This window comes from Topomyia yanbarensis, chromosome 3 (genome assembly GCF_030247195.1).
Source record: "Topomyia yanbarensis strain Yona2022 chromosome 3, ASM3024719v1, whole genome shotgun sequence".
Taxonomy (NCBI): Eukaryota; Metazoa; Arthropoda; class Insecta; order Diptera; family Culicidae; genus Topomyia; species Topomyia yanbarensis.
Window position 1 is genome coordinate 214,100,212 of NC_080672.1, and position 18,762 is coordinate 214,118,973.

Below are 18,762 nucleotides of genomic sequence, written 5' to 3' on the forward strand. Positions count from 1 at the left end.
AAAGTAGGCACGATTTCCCGCTATGATCCGTCTCTGAATTTCTCTGCTGTTATCATTGTCGAGCCCAAATACATGAATTCGTCGACCATCTCGATTTCGTCACCGTCAATCCGAACTCGGGTGGGAGGTTCACATTGTCGTCTCTAGAACCTCTTCCTCTCATGTATTTTGTCTTCGAAATCCTGGCTTCAGCTTTCAGTCTTTGAGCATATATTTCATTCAAAATTCAATAGAGATACGAATAGTTTAAATATCGCACGTGGAATGTCTCTTTTGAAAATTTCCATTGTCAAACTTTCATATTACCCAGTTAAGCCAAATATTTTTCTGATATAGCCATGAATTTCCTTAATTATAGAGTAGATACAGGCTTTGAATACAATTGAATTAAAGTTGAGTTGATGTAGCAGCAGACAAAAAATAGTTTTGTTTTCTCAAACCTTCGCAATTACAATTAATAAATATTTCAGATTGGCAGAAGATCTTATCACACAACTTAGAAATGCATACAGAAATAGCTAGATAGATGCGATAGAAGAGAGACAGAGAGAGAAAGAGAGAGAGATAGAGAGAGAGAGAGAGAGAGAGAGAGAGAGAGAGAGAGTGAGAGAGAGATGGGGGGGGGGCGTGTGAGGAATGGCAAATGATGGTTAATGCAGTGACATTATTTTTATAGGTATATTATTATGATATATTGATTCTTACATTCTTATTATAAATAATGTAAGTAGTAATTTTTGCTCCATAACCAGTATAACCTAAATCTTGCAAAAGAGCTAAATTTTCGCTAGATTTTTGGGCTTCAAACATACAGTTGCTTTCGGTGACGCCACAAGTATAATTATATTAGAAATCTTTTATCTCACTACTAGGTGAATTACTTGTTGATCTGTGTATTGATATACCATCCAACATTCACCTCATGATTGAACGCAATGCCTAATCCAAGGAATAAATACTAGAACTCACTGTTTCTTTATCAACACATTGTTTTGTCTTTGAAGTGAACTTATATATTGATTTTTGAGAAATAGTTCATTTATTATAAAGGTAATTCACAAAATGTTCTCATCATCGAATTCCTTGAATCACGTAGATGTGTTTTCATACCACGATATTCAAAATCGGTTTAGTTTTGCCGCTAAAACACCAGTGAAGCAATACTCTGTATGAAACAATCTCATTTTTAATTGGTGGAAATTGGTAAGCGAGGACTAAAAATACAAAATGTCTAATATCTCCGCCGCTCGTGCACGGATTCAGACAATCTATAGCTTGTTAGAAAGGTATTTTTACAAGCTTTCTATTTATGTGCAGTTTGTGGGACAATATTGTATTGTTCGAAAGTTATTTGCAAAAAACCCGCTGTGTTTTGACAAGATCGCCCATATCTCAGAAAGTAAACAACATATCGAAAATCAAAGATAATAGTGTCAAATGGCAACGTTAGGCCTTTCATTTGAAACTAATTTCATTAAGATCGGTTCAACCTTTACTGAGATAATTACATGACATTTTGTACATACATACATACATACACACATACACACACATACAGACATTGTCTCAATTTGTCGAGCTGAGTCGATTGGTATATGAGACTCGGCCCTCCGGACCTCGGAAAAAGTTGTCAAAGTTTGAGCGAATCCTATACATTTTTTTTGTAAGAAATGTAAAAACGTAGAGTTTTGTATACTTTGGGAGTTTTTATTACCTCTTCGGCAGTTTTGGTGACTTTGAAAAGCGCCATTTTTGTAAAAGTATTTATAAAAGTAGGGAAATGACAAGATTAAAAATATATGAAAAAACAATAGGAAAACTAAATATTAAAAGAATGTACAAAAACCGATTTAATCCACCTAGCAGTGAGATGAGACATTTCTTACACATTTCACTATTGGATTAGTTTGCAGAACTCACGAGAAGTAGGCACCCAACTAGAGGTGGGATGAAAATAGTCTCTATTCTTGCACGAATAAAATCTCGAGTAAGCTGAATAAACTATAGAAATCAACAAAACGACCGAAATAAAAAAGTAAAGCAAAAAATGAAACAATAGGTTTTTAAATTCATAAAATGAGTAGAAAAATTAATGGAAATCAAAATTATAATATACACGAATCAAATTAGATTAGGTTATTACATAAAAATTAAGATTCTATTTAGAAATAGTTATAATATTAATAGAATAAATTGACTCATACTAACAAATTGAATGAAATAAAATGAATGACTGAACATGAAATGCATAAAATTAAAGATATGAATAAAATGAATCAGATAAATCATATGAATCAAATAAATCAAATGAATCAAATGAATCAAATGAATCAAATAAATCAAATGAATTAAATGAATCAAATGAATCAAATGAATTAAATGATTCAAATGAATCAAATGAATCAAATGAATCAAATGAATCAAATGAATCAAATGAATCAAATGAATCAAATGAATCAAATGAATCAAATGAATCAAATGAATCAAATGAATCAAATGAATCAAATGAATCAAATGAATCAAATGAATCAAATGAATCAAATGAATCAAATGAATCAAATGAATCAAATGAATCAAATGAATCAAATGAATCAAATGAATCAAATGAATCAAATGAATCAAATGAATCAAATGAATCAAATGAATCAAATGAATCAAATGAATCAAATGAATCAAATGAATCAAATGAATCAAATGAATCAAATGGATCAAATGAATCAAATGAATCGAATGAATCAAATGAATCAAATGAATCAAATGAATCAAATGATTAAAACTGAAAAAGTAGTCAGATTATTAAAATGAAGAAACTGAACAAAATTTATAAACTGAAAAAAAATAATAAAATGCATATAATGAAAACAATGAAGGATATGAGTAAAATGCACAAAAAGAATCAACTGATCAGAGTGAAACGAATAAAATAAGTAAAATGAACGCAGATAAACAAAACGAATAAAAAGATGCGGAATGAAATTATTAATTAAAATGAAATCGTCATATATTTGAATTTTTGAATTAATAATAAATAATGAATAAACCGGATTGTAAGAATTTGAAAACCATTGCATCAGAAAGTTTTGAAATGTTTTTGAAAATCCCATCTTCTGAGAAAAGGCTAATAAATATGCAATGGACTTTCTAGGGCTTCCATCTTTTTTTGGTTTTATTCTTTTTGTTTTCATGCTTCTTTACTTGACGAATTCAAAGTTTACTTTTTGGTCACATATTCCCGAAAAAAGATTTATGTGCAGAACAGAATTTACTGGTCCAGTATTTTAACGCGCAATTGAATATAGTAAAGTGAGACAAAGTCACATGTGCTTTCAAGCCCCTTGAACAGAGAACGACAGAGGGAGAATGCGATTCGTGAATGAGACAGGTAGATATTTCAAAGTTTTTATTTGCATTGAAGTAAATAGTGTGAAATGTCTAGGCTATGTCGATTGCATAAAAGCCGTGTTTGTTTTGTTTCGTTCGGAATTCTCGTGCAGGAAATATGAATAAATAAGTCCTATATAGACCAATATTGTGAAAAAGAAATGGTTCAATGGTATGGACGACGATAAGTTAGAAGACACATTGTAGTTGCATCCCCATCGAGAGTGGGTACTTTGGGAGACTTCTTTTCCTGGATCTAATTTGTGGATATTTTTGGTCTTTGATCCGTTGTTTTTCATGAAAGTTCGTACCAATACAACGAATGTGCAGCTGATACAACTCATGGTTCATTCGCCTGCGCAACGTTCCGTCTTCCATCTGCACGCCACCATAAGTGGTACGCAACACCTTTCGTTCGAAAACTCCAAGGGCGCGTTGGTCCTCCACGAGCATAGTCCAGGTCTCGTGGCCGTAGAGGACCACCGAACTAATCAGCGTCTTGAAGATAATCAACTTCGTGCGACGGCGAGTTTTGTTCGACCGGTGCGTCCTCTGGAGTCCAAAGTAGGCACGATTTCCCGCTATGATCCCTCTGAATTTCTCTGCTGTTATCATTGTCGTCGGTTACCAGTGAGCCCAAATACATGAATTCGTCGACCATCTCGATTTCGTCACCGTCAATCCGAACTCGGGTGGGAGGTTCACATTGTCGTCTCTAGAGCCTCTTCCTCTCATGTATTTTGTCTTCGAAACGTTGGTGGCAATTCCAATCCTGCTGGCTTCAGCTTTCAGTCTTTGAGCATATATTTCATTCAAAATTCAATAGAGATACGAATAGTTTAAATATCGCACGTGGAATGCCTCTTTTGAAAATTTTCATCGTCAAACTTTCATATTACCCAGTTAAGCCAAATATTTTTCTGATATAGCCATGAATTTCCTTAATTATTGTGTAGATACAGGCTTTGAATACAATTGAATTAAAGTTGAGTTGATGCAGCAGCAGACAAAAAATAGTTTTTTTTCAAACCTTCGCAATTACAATTAATAAATATTTCAGATTGGTAGAAGATCTTATCACACAACTTAGGATTGCATACAGAAATAGCTAGATAGATGCGATAGAAGAGAGGCAGAGAGAGAAAGAGAAAGAGAGAGAGATGGGGGGCGTGTGAGGAATGGCAAATGATGGACAATGCAGTGACAGTATTTTTATAGTTATATTATTATGATATATTGATTCTTACATTCTTATCATAAATAATGTAAGTAGTGATTTTTGCGCCATAACCAGTATAACCTAAATCTTGCAAAATTCGCTAGATTTTTGGGCTTCAAACATACAGTTGCTTTCGGTGACGCCACAAGTATAATTATATTAGAAATCTTTTAACTCACTACTAGGTGAATTACTTGTTGATCTCTGTATTGATATACCATCCAACATTTACCTCATGATTGAACGCAATGCCTAATCCAAGGAATAAATACTAGAACTCACTGTTTCTTTATCAACACATTATTTTGTCTTTGAAGTGAACTCATATATTGATTTTTGAGAAATAGCTCATTTATTATAAAGATAATTCACAAAATGTTCTCAACATCGAATTCCTTGAATCACGTAGATGTGTTTTCATACCCCGATATTTGAACTGGAGTCGACTGTTTCCAATTTTTAGGTTAGGTGTATGGCTTTGCAGTCTAATTTTTAAGCAAAAACAAACTATTTTGTCTTCATCCGACGTTTCGGTCCGTTTGGGACCTTTTTCAAGGATTCTAAAAGTTTATTGATGTGAAAATTACTGTATAACATTGTCTTATAAATTTTACCGATAATTGTTGTTTTGTTGTCAGATCTGTTGTTGTACAACAATGGATTGTCATATGGTTTTTCAGCTGTTCAAATAAAAGATAATCACCATATAATTCTTATTTTCGCCAGAACGAATTCTCTCCGTGTACTTACGATCATCTGTTCCGATCGTGTAAAGTTTTATCGGGATCGAAATGCTCGTCTTTTCCTCTGAATTCGGTTCAGTTAATATCTTTCAGCTAACTGCTAACTTTTGTAAATGTCAATTCTTTTTGAGTGTGTTGTGTTTTGCTACATGATGGTGTGTGTGTGATGATACCCTGTGCGTGATTACCTTAGGTTACTTCTCTCAATCCCTCGCTCTCTCTCTCTCGGCAGCAAGACTAGTGTTTGTGTGTCTGGTTTGTTTTGGTTCTCTCTTCGTCTTTCTCGTGTGTATCATGTGTAGTATACCACCATATGCTGTATGTAAATTGTCCGTGTCTGTCCTCTTGTTGACTGCATGATGGGTGTTTTTTATATGGCAACTTTCAATTACAGGCAAATTTGCTGTTTTGAATGTGCGATCAATTATTACTGGACTATCTAGCCTGAAGGTATGTCCCGTGGCAGCTGCGTGGTCAACCAATGCTGTCTTCTCTCTAATACAAGCTATTGCTGTGTCGTTGTTAGTATACCCGGCATCTCGCAGAGTGTTTAGTTTTTTTATGTTTGAACGGTGTCCGCTGAGTCGGTTTTTTAGTTTTGTACTCGTCATACCAACATATGAGCCGGGGCATTCCTCACAGGCTATTTTATATATTATGTTGCTCAGTTCCTCTTTTGGTGTTATGTCTTTAACCGGTGGTAGAAGTGCACCAACGGTTTTAGTGTTTTTGTTGGCTATTTTTGTTCGAGGGAATTCTTTTCGCAATGTTTTAGTTAATCTATGTGTGAGTCCATCGACGTTGGTGAGTGAGCAGTAAAAGTCCGTTTCGACAGTTTTTCTGTTCACTTCCATAGCTGTATCGGCTGCTGGTTTGCTGCATACGTGATTGATGATTCGATTTATTAGAGTTTTTGGATAGTCGTTTAGTCTGAGGTGCCGAAAGATGACATTGTTGATTTTCGCCGAGTTCCAATTCGTGGAAAGACGATACACTCTTTGGGCAAAGTTTATGGCTACATTCATCTTCTGGTGCATTGGATGACATGAATAGTAGTTCAAAAATCTACCCGATGCTATTGGTTTTGTGTACCATTCAGTTTTAATTGTTTGATCGTCTTTCCTTACTAGTACCATATCCAAGAAAGGAAGGCGCTTGTTTTCTTCCACTTCTGTGGTAAACTGGATATGGTGATTTAAACTGTTGAATGTTGTTTTTATTGCTTCAATTTTATCGCGTGGCAAGGATAGGAACAAATCATCCACGTACTTTTTAAGATAGGGGATGGGTATGTTCACGACAGTTAATGCTTCGTTGAGGAGGTCTTCGAGTACCATATCGGCAATGATGGGTGATAGTGGGTTGCCCATAGCTGTACCAAACTTTTGTTTGTAGTAGCCTCCTTGGAAAGCGAAATAACTACAATCAATGCAAAACTCCGTTATTTCCCAGAACAAATCCAAACATATGGAGGTATTTGTTTCAATCTTGGCCCAATGCGTGAAGATGCTCTTTCTCACCAGTTCCTTTGGAATGGACGTGAAAAATGAAACAACATCAAATGAAACGAGAACATGATCGTTAGGGAGATTGATGTTGTTGATGTATTGGCAGAACTCGTAAGAGTTCCGTATGTTGTATTTGCTATGAACAGACTTTTGGAGAATGTTTGCCACATATTTCGACAGGTCATAAGTTGGTGATGTCATGCATGGTACAACCGGCCGTAAGGGTAGTTCTGGTTTGTGTGCCTTGGGTTGGCCATATATCTTCGGACATACAGCTTTGTATGTTCGCATTTTTGTTGCTGTCGCTCGATCAACGAGGCCTAGGCTTTCGAGTCTTCGAACTATGTTGTTGTTTTTTGTCTGAAAACCTGAGGTTGGGTCTCTACCGACTTTTTCGTAAGTTTGTTCGTCTCCAATTAGGATCTTCATCTTCATAGTGTAATCTTCTTTGTCCATTATGACGGTCTTGTTTCCCTTGTCGGACTGTAGCACTAGTACTTCAGGGTGTTGTTTGAAAAAGATCCTGGTTTGTTTTTCAGCTTGGTTATATAGTTTGACTTGTGGGTTGGTTGGTGCGCACGATTGATGTATGAAGTTTTGTATGTTGTTTGCAATTGCGCAACGAGTCCTTTCTTGTACATCCGTGTCTGTGTGTGATTTTATTATACCTTCGACATCTGCGATAATATGGTAGAACGGGATCTCAGAAGGGCTTGTATACGGGAGAGCAAATTTTGCTCCTAAACTGAGTAGCATTTCCACTTTGCTGGGAATTGCAACTGTTGTAGCATTATACAACGCTTTGTTGTTTATCGTTGGTAAAGAACTTTTTATACCTTCTGTGAATTTTGTTAAAAGTCTCTGATATTTTTTGGTAATCGATTTTCTGTTTTTATCTGTCTGCTGTTGGTGAAAACTATGTTGAATATCGAGGAAAGATTTCGAGACAGGTTCTGGTACCACGGCTTTGATGGTTTTCCGCAAGTGCTCGCAATTTGACTGGTATACTTTTATTTTGTAGAAAGTTTGCTTTATCTCGAGATTTAATATAGTCTTTTTGAATTTTGCGACACAATTTTCCATTTTTCGCAGATATGGACTGCGATCTTCCATTAGTTCGAACAAACATTTAAAAGAATTTTGAATATGGTCCGGAAACACTCCGTTTCGACGACACCGTAGAAGAAATTCTTTCCGGACTTCCATGCAGCTTAATTTTCTGTTGTTATCAGCGTATTGTTTAAATTGAATCTTAACTGTACTTCCGAATTCGTTGTCTATAGTTTCGTAGAAACCGGCCATGGTTTTAATCTTTGAACTGGAGTCGACTGTTTCCAATTTTTAGGTTAGGTGTATGGCTTTGCAGTCTAATTTTTAAGCAAAAACAAACTATTTTGTCTTCATCCGACGTTTCGGTCCGTTTGGGACCTTTTTCAAGGATTCTAAAAGTTTATTGATGTGAAAATTACTGTATAACATTGTCTTATAAATTTTACCGATAATTGTTGTTTTGTTGTCAGATCTGTTGTTGTACAACAATGGATTGTCATATGGTTTTTCAGCTGTTCAAATAAAAGATAATCACCATATAATTCTTATTTTCGCCAGAACGAATTCTCTCCGTGTACTTACGATCATCTGTTCCGATCGTGTAAAGTTTTATCGGGATCGAAATGCTCGTCTTTTCCTCTGAATTCGGTTCAGTTAATATCTTTCAGCTAACTGCTAACTTTTGTAAATGTCAATTCTTTTTGAGTGTGTTGTGTTTTGCTACATGATGGTGTGTGTGTGATGATACCCTGTGCGTGATTACCTTAGGTTACTTCTCTCAATCCCTCGCTCTCTCTCTCTCGGCAGCAAGACTAGTGTTTGTGTGTCTGGTTTGTTTTGGTTCTCTCTTCGTCTTTCTCGTGTGTATCATGTGTAGTATACCACCATATGCTGTATGTAAATTGTCCGTGTCTGTCCTCTTGTTGACTGCATGATGGGTGTTTTTTATATGGCAACTTTCAATTACAGGCAAATTTGCTGTTTTGAATGTGCGATCAATTATTACTGGACTATCTAGCCTGAAGGTATGTCCCGTGGCAGCTGCGTGGTCAACCAATGCTGTCTTCTCTCTAATACAAGCTATTGCTGTGTCGTTGTTAGTATACCCGGCATCTCGCAGAGTGTTTAGTTTTTTTATGTTTGAACGGTGTCCGCTGAGTCGGTTTTTTAGTTTTGTACTCGTCATACCAACATATGAGCCGGGGCATTCCTCACAGGCTATTTTATATATTATGTTGCTCAGTTCCTCTTTTGGTGTTATGTCTTTAACCGGTGGTAGAAGTGCACCAACGGTTTTAGTGTTTTTGTTGGCTATTTTTGTTCGAGGGAATTCTTTTCGCAATGTTTTAGTTAATCTATGTGTGAGTCCATCGACGTTGGTGAGTGAGCAGTAAAAGTCCGTTTCGACAGTTTTTCTGTTCACTTCCATAGCTGTATCGGCTGCTGGTTTGCTGCATACGTGATTGATGATTCGATTTATTAGAGTTTTTGGATAGTCGTTTAGTCTGAGGTGCCGAAAGATGACATTGTTGATTTTCGCCGAGTTCCAATTCGTGGAAAGACGATACACTCTTTGGGCAAAGTTTATGGCTACATTCATCTTCTGGTGCATTGGATGACATGAATAGTAGTTCAAAAATCTACCCGATGCTATTGGTTTTGTGTACCATTCAGTTTTAATTGTTTGATCGTCTTTCCTTACTAGTACCATATCCAAGAAAGGAAGGCGCTTGTTTTCTTCCACTTCTGTGGTAAACTGGATATGGTGATTTAAACTGTTGAATGTTGTTTTTATTGCTTCAATTTTATCGCGTGGCAAGGATAGGAACAAATCATCCACGTACTTTTTAAGATAGGGGATGGGTATGTTCACGACAGTTAATGCTTCGTTGAGGAGGTCTTCGAGTACCATATCGGCAATGATGGGTGATAGTGGGTTGCCCATAGCTGTACCAAACTTTTGTTTGTAGTAGCCTCCTTGGAAAGCGAAATAACTACAATCAATGCAAAACTCCGTTATTTCCCAGAACAAATCCAAACATATGGAGGTATTTGTTTCAATCTTGGCCCAATGCGTGAAGATGCTCTTTCTCACCAGTTCCTTTGGAATGGACGTGAAAAGTGAAACAACATCAAATGAAACGAGAACATGATCGTTAGGGAGATTGATGTTGTTGATGTATTGGCAGAACTCGTAAGAGTTCCGTATGTTGTATTTGCTATGAACAGACTTTTGGAGAATGTTTGCCACATATTTCGACAGGTCATAAGTTGGTGATGTCATGCATGGTACAACCGGCCGTAAGGGTAGTTCTGGTTTGTGTGCCTTGGGTTGGCCATATATCTTCGGACATACAGCTTTGTATGTTCGCATTTTTGTTGCTGTCGCTCGATCAACGAGGCCTAGGCTTTCGAGTCTTCGAACTATGTTGTTGTTTTTTGTCTGAAAACCTGAGGTTGGGTCTCTACCGACTTTTTCGTAAGTTTGTTCGTCTCCAATTAGGATCTTCATCTTCATAGTGTAATCTTCTTTGTCCATTATGACGGTCTTGTTTCCCTTGTCGGACTGTAGCACTAGTACTTCAGGGTGTTGTTTGAAAAAGATCCTGGTTTGTTTTTCAAACATAAAAAAACTAAACACTCTGCGAGATGCCGGGTATACTAACAACGACACAGCAATAGCTTGTATTAGAGAGAAGACAGCATTGGTTGACCACGCAGCTGCCACGGGACATACCTTCAGGCTAGATAGTCCAGTAATAATTGATCGCACATTCAAAACAGCAAATTTGCCTGTAATTGAAAGTTGCCATATAAAAAACACCCATCATGCAGTCAACAAGAGGACAGACACGGACAATTTACATACAGCATATGGTGGTATACTACACATGATACACACGAGAAAGACGAAGAGAGAACCAAAACAAACCAGACACACAAACACTAGTCTTGCTGCCGAGAGAGAGAGAGCGAGGGATTGAGAGAAGTAACCTAAGGTAATCACGCACAGGGTATCATCACACACACACCATCATGTAGCAAAACACAACACACTCAAAAAGAATTGACATTTACAAAAGTTAGCAGTTAGCTGAAAGATATTAACTGAACCGAATTCAGAGGAAAAGACGAGCATTTCGATCCCGATAAAACTTTACACGATCGGAACAGATGATCGTAAGTACACGGAGAGAATTCGTTCTGGCGAAAATAAGAATTATATGGTGATTATCTTTTATTTGAACAGCTGAAAAACCATATGACAATCCATTGTTGTACAACAACAGATCTGACAACAAAACAACAATTATCGGTAAAATTTATAAGACAATGTTATACAGTAATTTTCACATCAATAAACTTTTAGAATCCTTGAAAAAGGTCCCAAACGGACCGAAACGTCGGATGAAGACAAAATAGTTTGTTTTTGCTTAAAAATTAGACTGCAAAGCCATACACCTAACCTAAAAATTGGAAACAGTCGACTCCAGTTCAAAGATTAAAACCATGGCCGGTTTCTACGAAACTATAGACAACGAATTCGGAAGTACAGTTAAGATTCAATTTAAACAATACGCTGATAACAACAGAAAATTAAGCTGCATGGAAGTCCGGAAAGAATTTCTTCTACGGTGTCGTCGAAACGGAGTGTTTCCGGACCATATTCAAAATTCTTTTAAATGTTTGTTCGAACTAATGGAAGATCGCAGTCCATATCTGCGAAAAATGGAAAATTGTGTCGCAAAATTCAAAAAGACTATATTAAATCTCGAGATAAAGCAAACTTTCTACAAAATAAAAGTATACCAGTCAAATTGCGAGCACTTGCGGAAAACCATCAAAGCCATGGTACCAGAACCTGTCTCGAAATCTTTCCTCGATATTCAACATAGTTTTCACCAACAGCAGACAGATAAAAACAGAAAATCGATTACCAAAAAATATCAGAGACTTTTAACAAAATTCACAGAAGGTATAAAAAGTTCTTTACCAACGATAAACAACAAAGCGTTGTATAATGCTACAACAGTTGCAATTCCCAGCAAAGTGGAAATGCTACTCAGTTTAGGAGCAAAATTTGCTCTCCCGTATACAAGCCCTTCTGAGATCCCGTTCTACCATATTATCGCAGATGTCGAAGGTATAATAAAATCACACACAGACACGGATGTACAAGAAAGGACTCGTTGCGCAATTGCAAACAACATACAAAACTTCATACATCAATCGTGCGCACCAACCAACCCACAAGTCAAACTATATAACCAAGCTGAAAAACAAACCAGGATCTTTTTCAAACAACACCCTGAAGTACTAGTGCTACAGTCCGACAAGGGAAACAAGACCGTCATAATGGACAAAGAAGATTACACTATGAAGATGAAGATCCTAATTGGAGACGAACAAACTTACGAAAAAGTCGGTAGAGACCCAACCTCAGGTTTTCAGACAAAAAACAACAACATAGTTCGAAGACTCGAAAGCCTAGGCCTCGTTGATCGAGCGACAGCAACAAAAATGCGAACATACAAAGCTGTATGTCCGAAGATATATGGCCAACCCAAGGCACACAAACCAGAACTACCCTTACGGCCGGTTGTACCATGCATGACATCACCAACTTATGACCTGTCGAAATATGTGGCAAACATTCTCCAAAAGTCTGTTCATAGCAAATACAACATACGGAACTCTTACGAGTTCTGCCAATACATCAACAACATCAATCTCCCTAACGATCATGTTCTCGTTTCATTTGATGTTGTTTCACTTTTCACGTCCATTCCAAAGGAACTGGTGAGAAAGAGCATCTTCACGCATTGGGCCAAGATTGAAACAAATACCTCCATATGTTTGGATTTGTTCTGGGAAATAACGGAGTTTTGCATTGATTGTAGTTATTTCGCTTTCCAAGGAGGCTACTACAAACAAAAGTTTGGTACAGCTATGGGCAACCCACTATCACCCATCATTGCCGATATGGTACTCGAAGACCTCCTCAACGAAGCATTAACTGTCGTGAACATACCCATCCCCTATCTTAAAAAGTACGTGGATGATTTGTTCCTATCCTTGCCACGCGATAAAATTGAAGCAATAAAAACAACATTCAACAGTTTAAATCACCATATCCAGTTTACCACAGAAGTGGAAGAAAACAAGCGCCTTCCTTTCTTGGATATGGTACTAGTAAGGAAAGACGATCAAACAATTAAAACTGAATGGTACACAAAACCAATAGCATCGGGTAGATTTTTGAACTACTATTCATGTCATCCAATGCACCAGAAGATGAATGTAGCCATAAACTTTGCCCAAAGAGTGTATCGTCTTTCCACGAATTGGAACTCGGCGAAAATCAACAATGTCATCTTTCGGCACCTCAGACTAAACGACTATCCAAAAACTCTAATAAATCGAATCATCAATCACGTATGCAGCAAACCAGCAGCCGATACAGCTATGGAAGTGAACAGAAAAACTGTCGAAACGGACTTTTACTGCTCACTCACCAACGTCGATGGACTCACACATAGATTAACTAAAACATTGCGAAAAGAATTCCCTCGAACAAAAATAGCCAACAAAAACACTAAAACCGTTGGTGCACTTCTACCACCGGTTAAAGACATAACACCAAAAGAGGAACTGAGCAACATAATATATAAAATAGCCTGTGAGGAATGCCCCGGCTCATATGTTGGTATGACGAGTACAAAACTAAAAAACCGACTCAGCGGACACCGTTCAAACATAAAAAAACTAAACACTCTGCGAGATGCCGGGTATACTAACAACGACACAGCAATAGCTTGTATTAGAGAGAAGACAGCATTGGTTGACCACGCAGCTGCCACGGGACATACCTTCAGGCTAGATAGTCCAGTAATAATTGATCGCACATTCAAAACAGCAAATTTGCCTGTAATTGAAAGTTGCCATATAAAAAACACCCATCATGCAGTCAACAAGAGGACAGACACGGACAATTTACATACAGCATATGGTGGTATACTACACATGATACACACGAGAAAGACGAAGAGAGAACCAAAACAAACCAGACACACAAACACTAGTCTTGCTGCCGAGAGAGAGAGAGCGAGGGATTGAGAGAAGTAACCTAAGGTAATCACGCACAGGGTATCATCACACACACACCATCATGTAGCAAAACACAACACACTCAAAAAGAATTGACATTTACAAAAGTTAGCAGTTAGCTGAAAGATATTAACTGAACCGAATTCAGAGGAAAAGACGAGCATTTCGATCCCGATAAAACTTTACACGATCGGAACAGATGATCGTAAGTACACGGAGAGAATTCGTTCTGGCGAAAATAAGAATTATATGGTGATTATCTTTTATTTGAACAGCTGAAAAACCATATGACAATCCATTGTTGTACAACAACAGATCTGACAACAAAACAACAATTATCGGTAAAATTTATAAGACAATGTTATACAGTAATTTTCACATCAATAAACTTTTAGAATCCTTGAAAAAGGTCCCAAACGGACCGAAACGTCGGATGAAGACAAAATAGTTTGTTTTTGCTTAAAAATTAGACTGCAAAGCCATACACCTAACCTAAAAATTGGAAACAGTCGACTCCAGTTCAAAGATTAAAACCATGGCCGGTTTCTACGAAACTATAGACAACGAATTCGGAAGTACAGTTAAGATTCAATTTAAACAATACGCTGATAACAACAGAAAATTAAGCTGCATGGAAGTCCGGAAAGAATTTCTTCTACGGTGTCGTCGAAACGGAGTGTTTCCGGACCATATTCAAAATTCTTTTAAATGTTTGTTCGAACTAATGGAAGATCGCAGTCCATATCTGCGAAAAATGGAAAATTGTGTCGCAAAATTCAAAAAGACTATATTAAATCTCGAGATAAAGCAAACTTTCTACAAAATAAAAGTATACCAGTCAAATTGCGAGCACTTGCGGAAAACCATCAAAGCCGTGGTACCAGAACCTGTCTCGAAATCTTTCCTCGATATTCAACATAGTTTTCACCAACAGCAGACAGATAAAAACAGAAAATCGATTACCAAAAAATATCAGAGACTTTTAACAAAATTCACAGAAGGTATAAAAAGTTCTTTACCAACGATAAACAACAAAGCGTTGTATAATGCTACAACAGTTGCAATTCCCAGCAAAGTGGAAATGCTACTCAGTTTAGGAGCAAAATTTGCTCTCCCGTATACAAGCCCTTCTGAGATCCCGTTCTACCATATTATCGCAGATGTCGAAGGTATAATAAAATCACACACAGACACGGATGTACAAGAAAGGACTCGTTGCGCAATTGCAAACAACATACAAAACTTCATACATCAATCGTGCGCACCAACCAACCCACAAGTCAAACTATATAACCAAGCTGAAAAACAAACCAGGATCTTTTTCAAACAACACCCTGAAGTACTAGTGCTACAGTCCGACAAGGGAAACAAGACCGTCATAATGGACAAAGAAGATTACACTATGAAGATGAAGATCCTAATTGGAGACGAACAAACTTACGAAAAAGTCGGTAGAGACCCAACCTCAGGTTTTCAGACAAAAAACAACAACATAGTTCGAAGACTCGAAAGCCTAGGCCTCGTTGATCGAGCGACAGCAACAAAAATGCGAACATACAAAGCTGTATGTCCGAAGATATATGGCCAACCCAAGGCACACAAACCAGAACTACCCTTACGGCCGGTTGTACCATGCATGACATCACCAACTTATGACCTGTCGAAATATGTGGCAAACATTCTCCAAAAGTCTGTTCATAGCAAATACAACATACGGAACTCTTACGAGTTCTGCCAATACATCAACAACATCAATCTCCCTAACGATCATGTTCTCGTTTCATTTGATGTTGTTTCACTTTTCACGTCCATTCCAAAGGAACTGGTGAGAAAGAGCATCTTCACGCATTGGGCCAAGATTGAAACAAATACCTCCATATGTTTGGATTTGTTCTGGGAAATAACGGAGTTTTGCATTGATTGTAGTTATTTCGCTTTCCAAGGAGGCTACTACAAACAAAAGTTTGGTACAGCTATAGGCAACCCACTATCACCCATCATTGCCGATATGGTACTCGAAGACCTCCTCAACGAAGCATTAACTGTCGTGAACATACCCATCCCCTATCTTAAAAAGTACGTGGATGATTTGTTCCTATCCTTGCCACGCGATAAAATTGAAGCAATAAAAACAACATTCAACAGTTTAAATCACCATATCCAGTTTACCACAGAAGTGGAAGAAAACAAGCGCCTTCCTTTCTTGGATATGGTACTAGTAAGGAAAGACGATCAAACAATTAAAACTGAATGGTACACAAAACCAATAGCATCGGGTAGATTTTTGAACTACTATTCATGTCATCCAATGCACCAGAAGATGAATGTAGCCATAAACTTTGCCCAAAGAGTGTATCGTCTTTCCACGAATTGGAACTCGGCGAAAATCAACAATGTCATCTTTCGGCACCTCAGACTAAACGACTATCCAAAAACTCTAATAAATCGAATCATCAATCACGTATGCAGCAAACCAGCAGCCGATACAGCTATGGAAGTGAACAGAAAAACTGTCGAAACGGACTTTTACTGCTCACTCACCAACGTCGATGGACTCACACATAGATTAACTAAAACATTGCGAAAAGAATTCCCTCGAACAAAAATAGCCAACAAAAACACTAAAACCGTTGGTGCACTTCTACCACCGGTTAAAGACATAACACCAAAAGAGGAACTGAGCAACATAATATATAAAATAGCCTGTGAGGAATGCCCCGGCTCATATGTTGGTATGACGAGTACAAAACTAAAAAACCGACTCAGCGGACACCGTTCAAACATAAAAAAACTAAACACTCTGCGAGATGCCGGGTATACTAACAACGACACAGCAATAGCTTGTATTAGAGAGAAGACAGCATTGGTTGACCACGCAGCTGCCACGGGACATACCTTCAGGCTAGATAGTCCAGTAATAATTGATCGCACATTCAAAACAGCAAATTTGCCTGTAATTGAAAGTTGCCATATAAAAAACACCCATCATGCAGTCAACAAGAGGACAGACACGGACAATTTACATACAGCATATGGTGGTATACTACACATGATACACACGAGAAAGACGAAGAGAGAACCAAAACAAACCAGACACACAAACACTAGTCTTGCTGCCGAGAGAGAGAGAGCGAGGGATTGAGAGAAGTAACCTAAGGTAATCACGCACAGGGTATCATCACACACACACACCATCATGTAGCAAAACACAACACACTCAAAAAGAATTGACATTTACAAAAGTTAGCAGTTAGCTGAAAGATATTAACTGAACCGAATTCAGAGGAAAAGACGAGCATTTCGATCCCGATAAAACTTTACACGATCGGAACAGATGATCGTAAGTACACGGAGAGAATTCGTTCTGGCGAAAATAAGAATTATATGGTGATTATCTTTTATTTGAACAGCTGAAAAACCATATGACAATCCATTGTTGTACAACAACAGATCTGACAACAAAACAACAATTATCGGTAAAATTTATAAGACAATGTTATGCAGTAATTTTCACATCAATAAACTTTTAGAATCCTTGAAAAAGGTCCCAAACGGACCGAAACGTCGGATGAAGACAAAATAGTTTGTTTTTGCTTAAAAATTAGACTGCAAAGCCATACACCTAACCCATACCCCGATATTCAAAATCGGTTTAGTTTTGCCCCTAAAACACCAGTAAAGCAATATTCTGTATGACACAATCTCATTTTTAATTAGTGGAAATTGGTAAGCGAGGACTAAAAATACAAAATGTCTAATATCTTCGCCGCTCGTGCACGGATTTAGACAATCTGTAGCTTGTTAGAAAGGCATTTTTACAAGCTTTCTATTTATGTGCAGTTTGTGGGACAATATCGTATTCTTCGAAAGTTATTTGCAAAAAACCTGCTGTGTTTTGACAAAATCGCCCATATCTCAGAAAGTAAACAACATATCGAAAATCAAAAATAATAGTGTCAAATGGCAACGTTAGGCCTTTCATTTGAAACTAATTTCATTAAGATCGGTTCAACCTTTACTGAGATAATTACATGACATTTTGTACATACATACATACATACACACATACACACACATACAGACATTGTCTCAATTTGTCGAGCTGAGTCGATTGGTATATGAGACTCAGCCCTCCGGGCCTCGGAAAAAGTTTTCAAAATTTGAGCGAATCCTATACATTTCTTTTGTAAGAAATGTGAAAAGCTAAAAACAACAAAATCAACCACCTAAACAAATGTCAATTGTCAAAAACCGATTTAATCCACCTAGCAGTGAGATGCGACATTTCTTACACATTTCACTATTGGATTAGTTTGCAGAACTCACGAGAAGTAGGCACCCAATTAGAGGTGGGATGAAAACAGTTTCTAGTCTTGCACGAATAAAATCTCGAATAAACTGAATAAATTATAGAAATCAACAAAACGACCGAAATAAAAAAGTAAAGCAAAAAATGAAACAACAGGTTTCTAAATTCATAAAATGAGTAGAAAAATTAATGAAAATCATTATAATTTTCATCCAAATACACGAATCAAATTAGATTAGGTTATTACATAAAAATTAAGATTATATTTAGAAATAGTTATAAGATTAATAGAATAAATTGACTCATACTAACAAATTGAATGAAATAAAACGAATGACTGAACAGGAAATGCATAAAATTAAAGATACGAATAAAATGAATCAGAAAAATCAAATGAATCAAATGAATCAAATGAATCAAATGAATCAAATGAATCAAATGAAT

The 18,762-nt window shown here is 37.1% G+C and overlaps 5 protein-coding genes across 10 annotated transcripts; 3 read left to right on the forward strand and 2 right to left on the reverse strand.

Annotated features, from left to right (window-relative positions):
• Positions 1 to 5,066: 5,066 nt before the first annotated feature.
• On the reverse strand, positions 5,067 to 6,825 carry LOC131692831 (uncharacterized). Of its 2 annotated transcripts, XM_058980143.1 has the most exons (3): positions 5,351 to 6,825; positions 5,215 to 5,280; positions 5,067 to 5,160 (listed from the first exon to the last, which is right to left on the reverse strand). In XM_058980143.1, exon 1 carries the CDS (start codon positions 6,711 to 6,713, stop codon positions 5,547 to 5,549), a length of 1,167 nt encoding a protein of 388 aa, XP_058836126.1. In that variant the 5' UTR covers positions 6,714 to 6,825; the 3' UTR covers positions 5,067 to 5,160; positions 5,215 to 5,280; positions 5,351 to 5,546. The 2 variants fall into 2 exon arrangements, with proteins under 2 accessions (XP_058836126.1, XP_058836125.1); XM_058980142.1 differs by having other exon boundaries at positions 5,215 to 6,825.
• Positions 6,826 to 7,247: 422 nt separating this feature from the next.
• On the reverse strand, positions 7,248 to 10,374 carry LOC131690858 (uncharacterized). Of its 3 annotated transcripts, XM_058976928.1 has the most exons (3): positions 8,484 to 10,374; positions 8,348 to 8,413; positions 7,248 to 8,293 (listed from the first exon to the last, which is right to left on the reverse strand). In XM_058976928.1, exon 1 carries the CDS (start codon positions 10,273 to 10,275, stop codon positions 8,680 to 8,682), a length of 1,596 nt encoding a protein of 531 aa, XP_058832911.1. In that variant the 5' UTR covers positions 10,276 to 10,374; the 3' UTR covers positions 7,248 to 8,293; positions 8,348 to 8,413; positions 8,484 to 8,679. The 3 variants fall into 3 exon arrangements, with proteins under 3 accessions (XP_058832911.1, XP_058832910.1, XP_058832909.1); XM_058976927.1 differs by having other exon boundaries at positions 7,248 to 8,413; XM_058976926.1 differs by having other exon boundaries at positions 8,348 to 10,374.
• Positions 10,375 to 10,488: 114 nt separating this feature from the next.
• LOC131687636 (uncharacterized) lies at positions 10,489 to 12,393 on the forward strand. The gene is made up of 4 exons (XM_058971723.1): positions 10,489 to 11,081; positions 11,152 to 11,217; positions 11,272 to 12,345; positions 12,389 to 12,393. The coding sequence occupies exons 3-4, from the start codon at positions 11,412 to 11,414 to the stop codon at positions 12,391 to 12,393; spliced, it is 939 nt and encodes a 312-aa protein (XP_058827706.1). The 5' UTR covers positions 10,489 to 11,081; positions 11,152 to 11,217; positions 11,272 to 11,411.
• On the forward strand, positions 12,338 to 15,445 carry LOC131690857 (uncharacterized). Of its 2 annotated transcripts, XM_058976925.1 has the most exons (3): positions 12,338 to 14,214; positions 14,285 to 14,350; positions 14,405 to 15,445. In XM_058976925.1, exon 1 carries the CDS (start codon positions 12,423 to 12,425, stop codon positions 14,016 to 14,018), a length of 1,596 nt encoding a protein of 531 aa, XP_058832908.1. In that variant the 5' UTR covers positions 12,338 to 12,422; the 3' UTR covers positions 14,019 to 14,214; positions 14,285 to 14,350; positions 14,405 to 15,445. The 2 variants fall into 2 exon arrangements, with proteins under 2 accessions (XP_058832908.1, XP_058832907.1); XM_058976924.1 differs by having other exon boundaries at positions 12,338 to 14,350.
• Positions 15,446 to 15,470: 25 nt separating this feature from the next.
• Positions 15,471 to 18,534, forward strand: LOC131690856 (uncharacterized). 2 transcript variants are annotated; one of them, XM_058976922.1, is made up of 3 exons: positions 15,471 to 17,349; positions 17,420 to 17,485; positions 17,540 to 18,534. In XM_058976922.1, the coding sequence occupies exon 1, from the start codon at positions 15,556 to 15,558 to the stop codon at positions 17,149 to 17,151; it is 1,596 nt and encodes a 531-aa protein (XP_058832905.1). In that variant the 5' UTR covers positions 15,471 to 15,555; the 3' UTR covers positions 17,152 to 17,349; positions 17,420 to 17,485; positions 17,540 to 18,534. The 2 variants fall into 2 exon arrangements, with proteins under 2 accessions (XP_058832905.1, XP_058832904.1); XM_058976921.1 differs by having other exon boundaries at positions 15,471 to 17,485.
• Positions 18,535 to 18,762: the final 228 nt, after the last annotated feature.